This window comes from Mixophyes fleayi, chromosome 1, assembly GCF_038048845.1.
Source record: "Mixophyes fleayi isolate aMixFle1 chromosome 1, aMixFle1.hap1, whole genome shotgun sequence".
Lineage (NCBI taxonomy): Eukaryota > Metazoa > Chordata > Amphibia > Anura > Limnodynastidae > Mixophyes > Mixophyes fleayi.
This window is the reverse complement of record NC_134402.1, coordinates 144718231-144734286: the sequence shown is the minus strand read 5'-3', so window position 1 is coordinate 144734286 and position 16056 is coordinate 144718231. Positions and strand designations below refer to the sequence as shown.

Sequence of the window (16056 nt, the reverse complement as noted above, 5' to 3'; positions counted from 1 at the left end):
TGATCCCACTTTGTTAAAAAGCTCACTTATTTTGTGACAGAAGGTATAATAAAGTTTAGGTATGAACTGAACTTGAACACTGTTTCACTGTTTGTACATGTCAATAATTGCAAATGGATGTAGTCAAGACTATTAAACATTGACAGACTGTTCTTTTAGTAAAAAAGGGCATTCGAGGCAAGTGGAGCCAGGGGGAATCACATCTCCAGATTGATTATTTTACTGCTAGACAGGCCCTTATAGGTATACTGGCTCAGCCACAGGGGGGAATCACCACCCACCTAGCAGGTACTATATACATGTCTCCGTCTGCTGAGAGGCAGACAAAGAATCCTGCTTGGCAATTCTCTGGTTGTCCGACAGGGACATGTATATATTGTGCAGCTCGCAGAGGGTGGGGGAACTAAATCCCAAGAAAAAAAAAATCTATGCCTGGCCCTGCTAGAACCTCATGCTTACTGTGTATCAGTAATGGGCACGCAAGCAGAAAAATAATTCCCTAACATATCCTTTTATGAATGACTAGTCTGGGACTACATTAGCTCGGCTATCATCATCATCATTTATTTATATAGCGCCAGCAAATTCCGTAGCGCTTTACAATTGGGAACAAACATTAACAGAACAATACCGGGTAATACATACAGACAGAGAGGTAAGAGAACCCTGCTCGCAAGCTTACAATCTATGGGACAATAAGATGCTTGTTTATTTCAGTAACTATCTTTTTATTTATAATTGTAGTTTTACTAATGGTATCCTTCCTACCTCTGTGAATGACTAAGGTCACATGTTTAATACTTAATTTAATGTCACATTGAATCATAGCTCCCATCTCTTTCCAACTGTCAGGGAATTCCTTCGGTGTTAAAAGCTGTGTGCTGGTAAGACAACCCAGGTAAAATGCATAGCAATGATCATGTTAAGATTCAGAATTAAAAGACAGAAGGGGCAGACTTGGCATAAGTTGGACAACTCAAAAAGTATTGCAATATGTGAAACAAAGATTTTCTGTCTTTGGTACAGAGTGCAGCTTAAAGTAGCTAGAATAACAACAGTGTCTTTGATGAAGGCTCAATGTCTTTTTATTTACACAAAGTGATGATACCATTTTTTGTATCCCAGTTTAATTCATGACATTCATTAAATACTTGAGGTAGAGCACAATAATTTTTAGTTACAATTAATGGGCAGGGCTAGAAAGTCATAGCCAGCAGAAGACTGGAGAGTATTATTCATTGATACTGAGAGTATTATTCTTTCCCATGTGACTGCTGGTTAGTCAAGGGGGTATATTTACTAAACTGTGGGTTTGAAAACTGGAGATGTTGCCTATAGCAACCAATCAGGTTCTAGCTGTCATTTTGTAGAATGTACTAAACAAATGATAGCTAGAATCTGATTGGTTGCTATAGGCAACATCTCCACTTTTTCAAACCCGCAGTTTAGTAAATCTGGCCCCAAGTGTTTGATAAGGACACCACACTGTATTAGAATATCATCCCAGGCAAGAATAAACCATTAGCAGAATCAGATGATCTATTGGAACCTAATTGAGCTCTTTCCTATACTGGACCCAAGGAAAACTAACTAACTTTAAAATCTGCAGACTATACCACACATTTCTACAGTGCATGCTATTGGGTATAAAAAAAAATAATATAGCAGATATATCTAATAAATTTATGGTCAAACAATGGGGTCATATAGTGGATTTCCAGGCAGGACCTCCACAGTACAGTCCAATAGTGTACCATAGTATTCTTAGTAAACAAGTTTACTTTTTTGTAGGAACACCTGCACAGTAAAAATTCTTTGGATATCTGTTCTAATTCTGCATTTATGGATAAGTGCACAATACAACTTCTCTTGGTCTGTATGCTGAGTAGACTTCTAAAATATCAGTTCATAATCTGGATGTATGGTGTCATGTCTACCAATTTTACAATGTGGTGGATGGGGAAGGGAGGTGCGCTAAGCACTGCAGAAGTGTCCTCAGCTCTATTTCCCCTCCCCTAAAATCATCCCTTCAATGCTGTACGACATTGAAAGGCCATCACTCAGTGCAAAATTTCTCCGAATCGGCCCTCATAATAGGGACAGGATACTCTTATTCTGTATGTTGAATATAATTCTTTGTATTATTTGTTCTACTAAATATATGGCCAACTCTACAGTACCACTAGTGATGCATGCAATTCGTCTTTAAATACAGTCAGTTTAGAAGTTGTAGTAGATTTACATGTTCTAAAAAGCAATAGTGAACGATTTACACATAGCAACCTCAGCTATACAGAGTTTTGTATTTGGCAGGATTTAGTAACAATAACAGTATTGAGACAGTAAAACACTTCTTTATTGAAGTCTGTGAAAGAAGATATAACAGCCACTTATTCAATATAAAGTGTATGCACTGGTAGGAGGGATTTTCTTTTCATGCTTCATATTAATGAAAGATTGTACAAACTTTGCTTTACCTTCTGCTCATGGCAAAGTACTTCTATAATAGATGAAGAAATTAAGTCTGCTTGCAAATATTGCTGCACTATTCAAATGATCATAAATCATAATTTTTTTATAGTCGGCAAAGCATTAAAAGGGTGGGGTATGGAATAATGATGCTGATTATTCCGACAAGACTTACCCCCGACGTCTTAACACCAAAAAGCTCCTACCTCACGAGGCTCTAGGATGAGTCATGTGCCAAGCGACTGAAAGCAATCGCGATAAATGAAGCAGCGGCGACTTGATGACATCACTGCCGACCGTGACGCTGTTATCGGTGCTGTTAAGAGGGAAATGTAAGTATGTGGCCATGGACAATGTACTTTACAAAGCGTTGTACGTTGTCCATGACCGCATACTTACATATCCCCCTTAACAGCACCGATAACATGTTCGCGGTGGGCAGTGACGTCAAGTCGCAGCGGCTTCTTCATTCAACACGATTGATTTCAGTCTCTTGGCACATCAGTTGTTCTGAAGCCTCGTTGGGAAGGAGCCCTTCAGTGTGAAGACGTCGGGGTAAGTCTTGTCGGGGTAGTCAGCATCGATATGCTGACTACCACCGCTTTAAAAAGGTGATTAGTTAAGTAAGCTTTCATTTACAGATATTTAGTACATGTTTGAATTATGGGCCAAGTTATTAAAGTTTAGCATGTACTGGTTACCCCCTTCCGCCTTTTTCTAAGCAGAAAACATTCACTCATGTGATAAATCTCAGTCTTTAAAAAAAAAAAAACCTCACATATGATTATTTTTCTACTTCATTGCAATAAAGCAGGTTTAGGCAATGTGCATACCGGCTTCCTTATATTTATCTTTCATCAATACCATTTTTTGATCAAATGAAATTGATCTCTATGGACAAAGGAGTACAGTATTGTTGTCCAAAGATGTGAGATCGTATTATACATGATTATGGAGAATATATGTCTAGGTAATATACTTGTCAACTCTCCTGGAATTTCTGAGAGACTACCGAATACCAGGTAGGTCTCCCAGACTCAAGGAGAGCAGTCCATTCTACCGCATCCAGCTAACGTCCTAGTGAAGTGGGCAAGATGGGAGCCTCCATGAAGTTATTGGTGTCATTTTAGCCCTGCCCCCTGTGGCCAAACGATGCAATCATGTCATTTTGTCACAGGGCCAAAAATTATGCGATTTGCTGCTTCCCACCCTCCCCTCTTCTCACTTCACCTCCTCTCCGGTAAAAGGTCAAAAAGTATGGGCAATATAAGAAATAAAGATACAGTATTTCTAAGCCTTTATTATCATTCACCTCTAAGACAACCTATTCTAATGTAGTAAAAAAAAGTTTAATGCATTGATAAATAGATATCATGTTTAGTTATAAGACACCAATAGGAGTTCATCAGAGCGGGTTCTTCAAAACGTCAACACGGTGCGGATACTGAAGAGAAAGCACATTGATATACGTTAATAAACATACCTCACATATCTGTTATTAATTACAGTGAATGAGTGATTGCCAGATAATTTAGGGCTTGCTTTTAGAGTGGGGCATAAATTTTAGGGGCATGCAAGTGGAAGTTGGTTACATACATATAGGAGGCCCCTTGGAGATGCAGCCTAATTAAATAAATGTGAACACTTTTTGTCTAAAGGCAATCAAAAGTCCCTCCATTATACTGTGAGCTCAATAGTGATTCTCGAACAGCCCATGTATTGTTTCTAGAGATGGTTTGCTGAATTTGCATTTTTGATCAAGCCAGTTCTACCATGTTCAAGCTGGTTCTCTCTTAAATTGATACATTTTAAGAGTTTTAAGGATGAACCTTGAACATGAACCACCAATACGAATTCTAAACCTTGCCTTCAGTAGGGAAGAGTGTTGAAATACTGTTTTACTATATAAAAATCTTAGTGTTTAAAATATTTAAAAAACCACTAATTTTAACAAGACTGCAAACTTAAAATGAACAGCAAACCTTAATCAACGAACGTAGAATGCAAACTGCAATGCAATGCCGTAATTTTTGAACCACAAATTCTAATTGGGGTCAATTGATAATAGTGCCACAAAATATGTTTGCGCCCATTAATCCGGGAAAACACAATATAATTTTGAACTGGTTAGAGGTTATCAAGCATTTTTAACACTCCTTCATTAACGAGGTATATTTTTAGAATGATACAGATACAATAATGAACACATATCTACAGTACATACAAGTGACATACCTTTCTCCTTTACGCAGAAGTTCAAATCCTTCATTGATTTTGTCAAATGGCAAGTTGTGTGTTATGAGCCCATCAAATTCAAATTTCTTATTTATATAATCACACACCAGTTTTGGCACATCATCTTTGCTCTTCCAACCTGTAAGATAAAGCAAAGATTACATTGGGCTTTTAATTGTTATAAAATTGTATTTAAAATAAAGTGACCTCTCTCTAACATTTGAATTTATTGAAGTAAAAATTACAGCTGAAACTTTTGGGTGTACATAATTACCTACCTGTTCACAGCCAAATTTCATTTACAAATTCAAAAAATGGTTATGACTTAGAATGAAAGCAATAGAATACACCAAAAACTTTTGGTGCCTCGGTGGAGTCCTACATCTAGAAGCAAATACTTTCTATGACACCAATGCCTTTAGAATGGGGAATATTAGTATATAAAGACTCCACATCCCTGGTCAGAAATGCAAAATTTTCTTCCCACTGTATATTTTGTACCATATTTAATAAATGAGTGGAGTCACGGATATGGGACCTCAACGGGACAACTAAAGGCTGTAAATAATAATCAACATAACTAGATAAATTGGCTGTAAGTGAACCCAATTCCGAAAGGATTGGTGTCCCAGGTGGTGAATGAAACCGTTTATGAATTTTAGGTAAATGATAATAAATTTAATATTTGGAGAGCACTCCGTTGATCACAGCCAATTCTAAAATATCCTTCAACTCAGATTTATATAACTGTCCTGGGTTAAACTCCAATTTCTTTTAGAAAACTATTACTCAGTTGTGGATAAGCTTCTAATTTATAATCTTCCAAATCTTGTACAACCACTCTCCCACCTTTATCTGTGCCTTTTATAATTATATTTGGATCTTGTTGTAATTCTTTCATAGGTAGCTTTTAGGGGTGTGCACCGGGCACTTTTAGTGTTTTGGGTTCTGATTAGCTTGAGGTTTTAGGTTCTGATTAGTTTTGCCAAAACACCTGACGAAAGGTTTTGGTTCTGATTTAGGGTTTTGGGTTCTGATTTATTTTTAAAAAAGCATAAAAGCGCTAAAATACATTATTTATTTATTTTTACACTCCTACGCTATTATTAACCTCAATAACAATCATTTCCACTAATTTCCAGTCTATTCTGAACACCTCACACCTCACAATATTCTTTTTAGTCTAAAACGTTGCACCGCGGTAGCTTTCTGGACTGCGTAGTGGAGTGGCCCCGATACCCAATTTGGTACCGGGGCCACAATACCTCCTCCAACTGGTCTCAATTCCACTGCATATATGGCTGCTCCTCCATCCTCTGCAGCATATAGAGGGTGGAGTTCTAGCGTGTCAATACCTCTTGTTTTCGATCATGACAGTGCATTTTAATTATTTTTGGATTTGCCCCCAACACTGAATGTAGTTTAATATCTGATACGCATCTATCTGGACTGCGTAGGGGAGTGGCCCCAGTACCCAATTTGGTACCGGGGCCACAATATATCACCCTCAACAGGTCTGAATTCCACTGCACAGATGGCAGACACCGGATGGACGTCTAAAACCAACATAGATGTTAAGACCGCAGTTCCTCTTTTTTGGGACTGCACAAACAATTAACGTAGTAATATAAATATAAATGGAAGTTACTATTTTTTGGAACTACTGAAATAAAGAAAGTATTAATAGAATCGCCAGTTACTCCTTTTTGGAACTACAAGAACAAGAACGTAGTAATAAAAATGGCAGTTCCTCTTTTTTGGAACTTAACAAGAATTATATAATTTTGTTTATTCAGAAATGATGAGTCTCTCTATTAGAGTGTAATGCCCCTTAAAACTCCTTTAAATAAAATAGTATGTATTCTAGGAGACCCTGTTTATATATTTAACTTGGTTCTGCAAAAATATGCATGATGATCACTGGACAGAGATCTGTAATAGAGCAGCGATTAAAGTGGCCTGATTTAAGGTCATGTAAGATCTTAAAGCACTCACAATTATATAGAGACTGTATTCTCATTAAAGACGCTAACGTGTCTAAAAGTTGGCCCTTATATAGCGCTTGTTTCACTGGGTGATGTGAGCAAGCGGAGTGTGTTAATATGGAGAGACCCTATCTAAACATTAATATGATAGAACAAATTGCAGCGCTGTATACGCTTTGTGTAGGTAAGGTAGGGATCTCAAATACCATGACACTCTGTTTAGCCTAATCCCTGACAATGTAATATCACGGAAAGCCTATTTGCTTATCAAGGGCAATGCCTAGCTTCTGCTAAATCAGACAGAGTATGCAGCGCACGTCTAATACCAACATAGCTGTGCCGGTGACATGGCCTGCAGGAATATCTCTGATGGAGATAGAACTAGGCCCCAAAGAGCACATAATGCCAAAAAAAGAGTTGCAAGATGGAATTGTCCTTGGGCCCTCCCACCCATTCTGATGTTGCTGAAATAGGACATGCACACTTTAATAAACCAATCATTTCAGCGACAGGGCCTACCAAACTACTGTGGCTGAAATGAATGGTTTGTTTGGGCCCCCACACAAAAAAAGCTATTCATCTCTCCCTGTACAAACTAAACTGGCTCTACTGAGGCAAGATGCGTCCTCATCCTCATATTCCTGGCCCCCTTCAGTGTGTACTTCCTCATCCTCACACATTATCAATTCGTCCCCGCTGGACTCCACAACCACAGGTCCCTCTGTAGTATCTGGAGGGCAGTGCTGTACTTGATTGAGGAATTGATAATTCATTTTTATGAACATCATTTTTTCAACGTTCTGAGGAAGCAACCTCCTTCGCCGCTCACTGACCAGGTTCCCCGCTGCACTAAAAACTCTTTCCGAGTACACACTGGAGGGGGGACAACTCAGGTAAAATAGAGCCAGTTTGTACAGGGGCTTCAAAACTGCTTTTTTTTCCTGCCAGTAACAATATGGACTGTCTGACATGTCTATTTGGATGGTGTCAGAAAAATAATCCTCCACCATTTTTTCTATTGTGACAGCATCCAATGCAGCGACAGTAGACATGTCTGCAATGGTTGGCAGGTCCTTCAGTCCGGACCAGATGTTGTCTGCATCCCCGCTAGTGGGTCTTTTAGGAAAACTGAGCTTTTTCCTCGCAGCCTTAGGTGTGGAAGAAAATGAAGGTGGAGCTATTAGCATGTCACGGGGACAATTTCCTGACCAGCAGGTCTTTGCATCTCTGTAGACTTGTGTCCGCCGGAAACAGAGACACAACATACACTTTAAACCGAGGATCGAGCATGGTGGCCAGAATGTATTCCTCTGACTTTAAAAGAGTGACCACCCTCGGATCCTGGCAAAGCTTACGAAGGGCTTCATCCACAAGAGCTACATGCTTGGTGGAATCGCAATGGTTTACCAGCTCCTCCCTCACTTTCTCTTGTATTATAGATTGCAGTACCTATTCTCTGGAACTGCTTAAAGAATGAACGTATTAAATGTAATATAGATTGCAGTACCTATTCTCTTGCACTGCTTAAAAATTGAACGTATTAAATGTAATATAGATTGCAGTACCTATTCTCTGGAACTGCTTAAAGAATGAACGTAGTAAATGTAATATAGATTGCAGTTCCTATTTTTTGGACTGCTGAAACAGTGAACGTAGTAATATAGATTGCAGTTCCTATTTTTTGGACTGCAGAAACAGTGAATGTAGGTATTGCAGTACTAATATTTCAGGACTGCAATAATATATTGCTCTAGAATTTTTTTTATACTTTTTAACAAAAAAATTAATTTTTTTTGTATAATTTTGTTTTTATTTTTTTATTTTTTTTGGAGTTTTTAATAATTAGACAATTACTATGGACTTAGCACAAAAATGCACAGGACTAAAGCACCACTGGACTCAGCAGGACAGACACTGGGCCAAAGCACCACTGGACTCAGCAGGACAGAGCACAGGACAAAAGGACCACTGGACTCAGCAAGGACAGAGCACTGGACACAAGCATAAAGCACCACTGGACTCAGCAAGGACAGAGCACTGGACACAAGCATAAAGCACAACTGGACTGATCACACAGGAGTACCACTACCCTACAACCTCCCTCTACCCTGATCACAGCCCAAATGAAAATGGCAGCCGCTAGCGGGGAATTTATGCAATCCGAGTCTCGCGAGATCCGACGCGAGACTTGGACGTCAGAGCCTCCGTTTAATTTTTTTGGCGCTGGAAATACCCGAACGGTGCTCGGATCCCGTCGGATCCGCACTGTTCAGGTGGACTCGGATTAGCGGAATCCGAGCCCGCTCATCCTTAGTAGCTGTTCACCATAAGAAAGGTTATAACATTTCTTTTTACTCAAATTATTCGTTTTGGTAGTTGTGAAGCAAAGCTCTCGAAATTGTTCCAAAGTAACCCTATAAAACACATCCATCTGAGGGCTTTTCATGTGAGTTGGGTAAAACTCAGATTTGTTCCTAAATCTAGATTTAGCTAGATTATTAGTAACATTAATATCAAAGATCAATCCAAAGTCACGATCCACCAATATACTTTCTTCCCCAAACTCTTCTAGCATTTGAAGTGCTCTTCTATCATTATCCCTGTCAAGGGTAATAAGTTGAATATCTTGTTCCATTTTTTTTCTATTTTAATGCTTTGGTTGCAAAGCTTTTTTCCTACAATATACACAGCTGTAATTGTTGTTGATGATTTGTTATGGTTCTACCCCTAGAATAGTGCCCCCGATCAGATACATAAGGAGCCCAGAACACTTGAGTGTCAGCACCCCAACCAACACTGATCTGTAGCTCTGTCACTTGCTCATAGCTCGGGAAGGAACTGTAGAGAGCTATTATTTCTAGCTGACAGCGTTCTTAATTGATTATTCATAGCTTTAGACAGGACACTGTACAGTGTTCTGTCTCATACTATGAACTAAGCAACCTGGGGAGCCATTTGCAAAGTGTAATTGATGGCTCAATGTATTTTACGCCTAGCAATGAGCAAATCAGTGAAGTGCCTAATAGTGAGTACATCAGGGAGGAAGTGTTGTAGGTCTAGCCAGCAGGTATTGAAGGTCTGCTTTACACTGGTTATCAGATTTTAAATCTATTATATACTAGACACCAGAGATTGGAGGGCTGTTTTTTATACTATTCCCCAGATTGGGAGTCTACTTTGTGCATAAGCCACCAAAATGGACACTGCATTATACAGTTGTGATATACATACACACACACACACACACACACACACACACACACACACACAATTCTCCAGAATTGACTGATCTATATACTTGCCAAAAGATTTAGCTTAGTTTTGCATAGTTAACACCAGAATGATCCTTTGTATACTAGTCACCAGAGCGGACTATTGTAGACACAGAAATGAAGGGTGAGACAGACGAGGCCCTTTTTATCAGGTTATATGGATGTCCCAGGATTAGTGATGCTCCTCTCATAAGCCATAATAAAAGGACATCAGGGCTGCCCCTGTTTCAAGCATCAAACTTTTTGACCTGCATTCTGTATTTACAAGTACGGTTTACAGCCACCTTGTGCTGTTTGTATGGGACTTTAAAGACAAATCTGGTATGGATACTGAAATGTGTATTCTCTATGCCTCGCAGTTCATCATCACTATTTTCTTGAGACTCTTGTTACTTAATATTCATTTGATATCAGTTATGGAATAAAAGTTACATAACCCAGTAGACAATCATTTGTGCATTTATTCAACATTTACATATTTCCTGTTCTGATACTTCAATCTCATATCACAGAAATACATGTAATATTATTACCTCCAAACACAGCTCCTACCAACATACGTCCAGTGAGAATCAGTAATGGATCAAAAGTCATCTTAGCAGTTGATGGAGCCACTCCAACAATTACTGTTTTTCCACAGCCAAAGTGAGAAGATTGAAGAGCTGAAGTCTAATAAAATTACACACAATAATTAAACATTCACCTAATGGCAATGTTGAGAAACACATTTACATACAATTCAGAAATAGGATTTTCAGAAATTAAAAAAAATTATATACAACCTGTGAAAAATCTGCAGCATTTTGATGTGATTTCCCTTTTATTCTGCAGCTTGAGGTCTATGGACCTGATGCATATTTTACGAAAAAAAAGCTTGCATTTTGGTACAGCGCATGTGCACAAAAAATGCACAAGTCCCTATGTAGACTCAGACTCATCTACACTTCGACTCATTATGTTTACAGAGGTGGACAAAGGAAGGTTCGTTGAGATGACTACAATAAGGGCATATTCACATAAATGCAATGGAGTCTGACCCGGATATAGATGTATACGTTAGAAGTAAGGGTGTGCACCGGCCACTTTTGGTGTTTTAGGTTTTGGGATTTGGGTTCTGATTAGCTTGAGGTTTTGGGTTCTAATTAGTTTTGCCAAAACACCTGACGAAAGGTTTTGGTTCTGATTTAGGGTTTTGGGTTCTGATTTATTTTTTTAAAAAAAAGCATAAAAAGTGCTAAAATCCATATTTTGTTTTTTTTTTTCACTCCTACTCTATTATTAACATCAAAAACATTCAATAACAATCATTTCCACTAATTTTCAGTCTATTCAGAACACCTTACACCTCACAATATTGTTTTTAGTCCAAAACGTTGAACCGAGGTAGCTGGATGTCTAAGCTAAGCGACACAAGTGGGCGGCACAAACACATGGCCCATCGTAGGTGGCTGTGTAGGCTTGAATGGCCTTTTTCTGCTCCTCCATCCTCTGCAGCAGATAGAGGGTGGAGTTCAAGCGCGTCACTACCTCTTGTTTTTGTTTATGGCAGGGCATGTTCATGCTTTTTTGATGTAGCAGGAACAGTGAACGTAATTGAATTACTTTAATATCTGATACTAAGCTTTCTGGACTGCGTAGTGGAGTGGCCCCGGTACCCAATTTGGTACCGGGGCCACAATACCTTCTTTAAATTGTCTGAATTCCACTGCATAGATGGCTGCTCCTACATCCTCTGCACCATATAGAGAGTGGAGTTCTAGCGCGTCACTACCTCTTGTTTTCGTTGATGACAGGGCATTTTCATTCTTTTTTTAGTTGGCAGGAACAGTGAACGTAGTTTAATATCTGATACGAAGCTTTCTGGACTGCGTAGTGAAGTGGCCCCGGTACCCAATTTGGTATCGGGGCCACAATACCTCCTCCACGTTGTCTGAATTCCACTGCACAGATGGCGGACACCGGATGCACGTCTAACACCAACATAGCTGTTAGGGCCGCAGTTATCCGCTTTGCCATAGGATGACTACTGTCGTACTTCGTCGCTCACTGACCAGGTTCCCCGCTGCACTAAAAACTCTTTCGGAGTACACACTGGAGGGGGGACAACTCAGGTAAAATAGAGCCAGTTTGTACAGGGGCTTCCAAACTACCTTTTTTTCCTGCCAGTAACAATATGGACTGTCTGACATGTCTATTTGGATGGTGTCAGCAAAATAATCCTCCACCATTTTTTCAATTGTGACAGCATCCAATGCAGCGACAGTAGACATGTCTGCAATGGTTGGCAGGTCCTTCAGTCCGGACCAGATGTTCTCAGCATCCCCGCCAGCGGGTCTTTCAGGAAAACTGAGCTTTTTCCTCGCAGCCTTAGGTGTGGAAGAAAATGAAGGTGGAACTGTTGGTATGTCACGGTCCTCTTCAGAGGACAATCTCCTGACCAGCAGGTCTTTGCATCTCTGTAGACTTGTGTCCGCCGGAAACAGAGACGCAACATACACTTTAAACCGAGGATCCAGCACGGTGGCCAGAATGTATTCCTCTGACTTTAAAAGAGTGACCACCCTCGGATCCTGGCAAAGCGTACAAAGGGCTTCATCCACAAGAGCTATATGCTTTGTTGAATCGCAATGCTTTAACAGCTCCTCCCTCACTTTCTCCAGCTGCTTCTGCAACAGCCTGATCAGGGGAATCACCTGACTCAAGCTGGCAGTGTCGGAACGGACTTCTCGTGTGGCAAGTTCAAACGGCTGGAGAACCTTGCACAACACGGAAATCAGTCTCCACTGCGCTTGAGTAAGGCGCATCCCCACTCCTTTTCCTATGTCGTAGGTGGCTGTGTAGGCCTGAATGGCCTTTTGCTGCTCCTCCATCCTCTGCAGCATATAGAGGGTGGAGTTCCAGCGCGTCACAACCTCTTGTTTGAGGTGATGGCAGGGCAGGTTCAGACTTTTTTGATGTTGCTCGAGTCTGCGGTAAGCACTGGCAGAATGCCGAAAGTGTCCAGCAATTTTGCATCTCCTGCACACCCCTGTCACTCTTCAGGTAATGCTGCACCACCAAATTAACGGTGTATGCAAAACATGGGACGTGCTGGAAATTGCCCATATGTAATGCCCGCACAATGTTACTAGCGTTGTCTGACACCACAAATCCCCAGGAGAGTCTAAGTGGGGTAAGCCACTGTGAGATTATTTCCCTCAGTTTCTCTAAGAGGTTGTCAGCATTGTGCCTCTTATTAAAACCTGTGATACACAACGTTGCCTGCCTTGGCACGAGCAGCCGTTGTGGAGATGCTGCTACTGATGCAGCTGCTGCTGTTGCTGCAGAAGGCGGTGCATCTACCCAGTGGGCTGTCAGTCATATAGTCCTTCGTTTGCCCTGAACCACTTGTCCACATGTCCGTGGTTAAGTGGACAGTGGGTACAACCGCATTTTTCAGAGCACTGAGGACACTTGTTCTTACTTCTCTGTACATCTTTGGTATCGCCTGCCTAGTGAAGTGGAATCTCGACGGGATTTGGTACCGGGGACACAATACCTCCATCAACCGTCTAAATCCCACTCCACTGATGGCAGACACCGGACGCACGTTTAACACCAACATAGCTGTTACAGCCGCAGTTATCCGCTTTGCAATAGGGTGACTACTGTCGTACTTTGTGCTCATGGCAAACGACTGTTGGACGGTCAACTGTTTGGTGAAAGACGTATCGTTCTTACGACTTCCCCTCTGGGAAGATGACCGACTACCAACAGCAACAGCAACAGTGGCAGTAGTAGGCGTACCGCTGCAGGATTCCTCAGATGAATCCCGGATTGAAGAGGACTCAGTCTGGCTGGTGACATGGCCATCAGGACTAAATCTGATGGAGATCGTGGAGGAAGTTGACGAGGAGGGTGTTGTTGGTGTGTATACAACAGGACCAAGGGATTTAGGTGTCCCTGGACTGATGACGGTCCTAGCCCCAGTTCCTGAACTATACACTGAACTATGAAGGTTATTCAGGTGACGTATAAGGGAGGATGTCCCTAGGTGGCCAAGATCCTTACCCCTGCTTATTTGAGCTTTACATAAGCTACATATGGCCATATATTTGTTGTCCGGATTGGGATAAAAATAACTCCAGACCGAAGAGGTGGATTTTTTGGTCTTCTGACCAGGCATGACGATGGGCTTTTTCATCCCATGGACATCAACTTTTTCCCCCCCTGGTGCCTCATTTAAAATAACCACATCAGCATCCTCCTCGTCAAGTTCCTCCTCAGCGCCAGCTACATCAATAGCCTCCTCCTGGTGTACAACATTGACACCTTCATTAGCCAAATCTGTAACTGCACTGTAGGTGATCCTTTCAGCATATGCAGAGGATGTGCTGCAAATGGTGGAAGGAGCCACCTCTTCCCGTACAGTGATGGGAAGGTCAGGCTTCGCAACCACCAACACCCTTGGACTCGCCTTGGGGATTTGTGATGTCATCTGTTTAGAAGGCAGAGTTGTTTGCTGTGTTGTTGCTGACAGCATAAATCTTTTAAAAAATTTTGAGGGGGGGGGAGGAGGTCTTAGATCCTTGGGTGAAGCTGAACCACTAGTCCTGAACATGGGCCAGGGCCCAAGCCGTTCCTTGCCACTCCGTGTCGTAAATGGCATATTGGCAAGTTTACGTTTCTCCTCAGATGTTTTGAATTTCCTTTTTTTGGTAATTTTAGTGAACTTTGGGTTTTTGGATTTTACATGCCCTCTACTAGGAGATTGGGCATCGGCCTTGGCAGACGACGTTGATGGTATATCATCGTCTATGTCATGAATAGTGGCAGCAGCTTCAGCATTAGGAGGAAGTGGGTCTTGATCTTTCCCTACTTTATCCTCCAAATTTTTGTACTCCATTATATGCAGCACAAGAGACCGTACCCCTAAACCACACACACTTTGGGACTGCAGAAACAGTGAACGTAGTAATCTAGATTGCAGTACCTATTTTTTGGGACTGCAATAATATATTGCTCTATAATATTTTTTATAATTTTTTAATTATTTTTTTATATATTTTTTAAAATTATTTATTTATTTATTTATTTTTTTTATTTTTATTTTTTTAAGATTTTGGGATAATTATCAAATTACTATGGACTTAGCAGAAAAAAAATACAGGACAGACACTGGCCAAAGCCCCCCTGGAATCAACAGGACAGAGCACTGGCCAAAGTACTACTGGACTCAGCAGGACAAAGCACCACTTTACTAAAATAATCAGCAGGACAGAGCACAGTATCACTATCTCTCAACAACCTCCCTCTACACTACCCACAGGGAGAATGAAGATGGCGGCCACGAGCGGGGCATTTATGACATCCGAGTCTCGCGAGATCCGACGATGTCATAGCCTCGTTTTGGATTCCTTGGGCGGCCGGAAGTACCCGAACAGTGCTCGGATCCCATCGGATCCGCACTGTTCGGGTGGGCTCGGATTAGCGAAATCCGAGCCCGCTCATCTTCAGTTAGAAGGCATATGTCTTTAAAGTGCTGGAGGGCAGATTCAAAATGTGTACTGATGACATGAACCTGGCACATATGAGTTCAATGCAATCCTGAGGTCATCGCTAAATGCATCCTGCACAGATCCCAAAGTAAAATTAATTTTGTTTTCAAACGTAATTTAAGTCTGTGCATGGGCAGTTGGGTGTTTTGTATGTAAAAGCACAAACTTCAAATTATTACTTCATATATGAAAAAAATAAATTTATAGATATACAGTATATGTGAAAGTCCGCACACCTTGACAGAACTTGCAACATTTGTACTACCACTTACTAGACAGTCAAATGTTTTCAGCAATTTAAAATTAAGAATAACTTCACTAAACTTTAAGACTCCGAGTCATGTTCGGACTCAACTTGTGTGGATCCTACCTTATTCAAATCTAAATCTATTTTACTAGAAGTCTGTTCACTAAAATAACACATCAGAACACATTTAAAACAAATTAAATTATAAAATAGATGAACCACTTTTAACAGTATAATCAAAAATAAGGATTTTAAAAATACATTCTACAATACATATATCAAGATGCCTTTAATACATACTGTACATAATG

At 40.6% G+C, this 16056-nt stretch overlaps 1 protein-coding gene across 2 annotated transcripts in view; it reads right to left on the bottom strand.

Annotated features, from left to right (window-relative positions):
- Positions 1–543: 543 nt before the first annotated feature.
- The window catches only part of LOC142143471 (alcohol dehydrogenase 1-like), a 40847-nt gene continuing 25334 nt past the window's right edge, over positions 544–16056 (bottom strand). For both annotated transcript variants that reach the window (XM_075201337.1, XM_075201347.1), the window contains 3 exons: positions 10495–10630; positions 4705–4843; positions 544–3913 (listed from right to left, as the gene is read on the bottom strand). In XM_075201337.1, coding sequence (XP_075057438.1) covers positions 3889–3913; positions 4705–4843; positions 10495–10630 — 300 coding nt within the window. In that variant the 3' untranslated portion in view covers positions 544–3888. The remainder of the gene's footprint in view (positions 3914–4704; positions 4844–10494; positions 10631–16056) is intronic.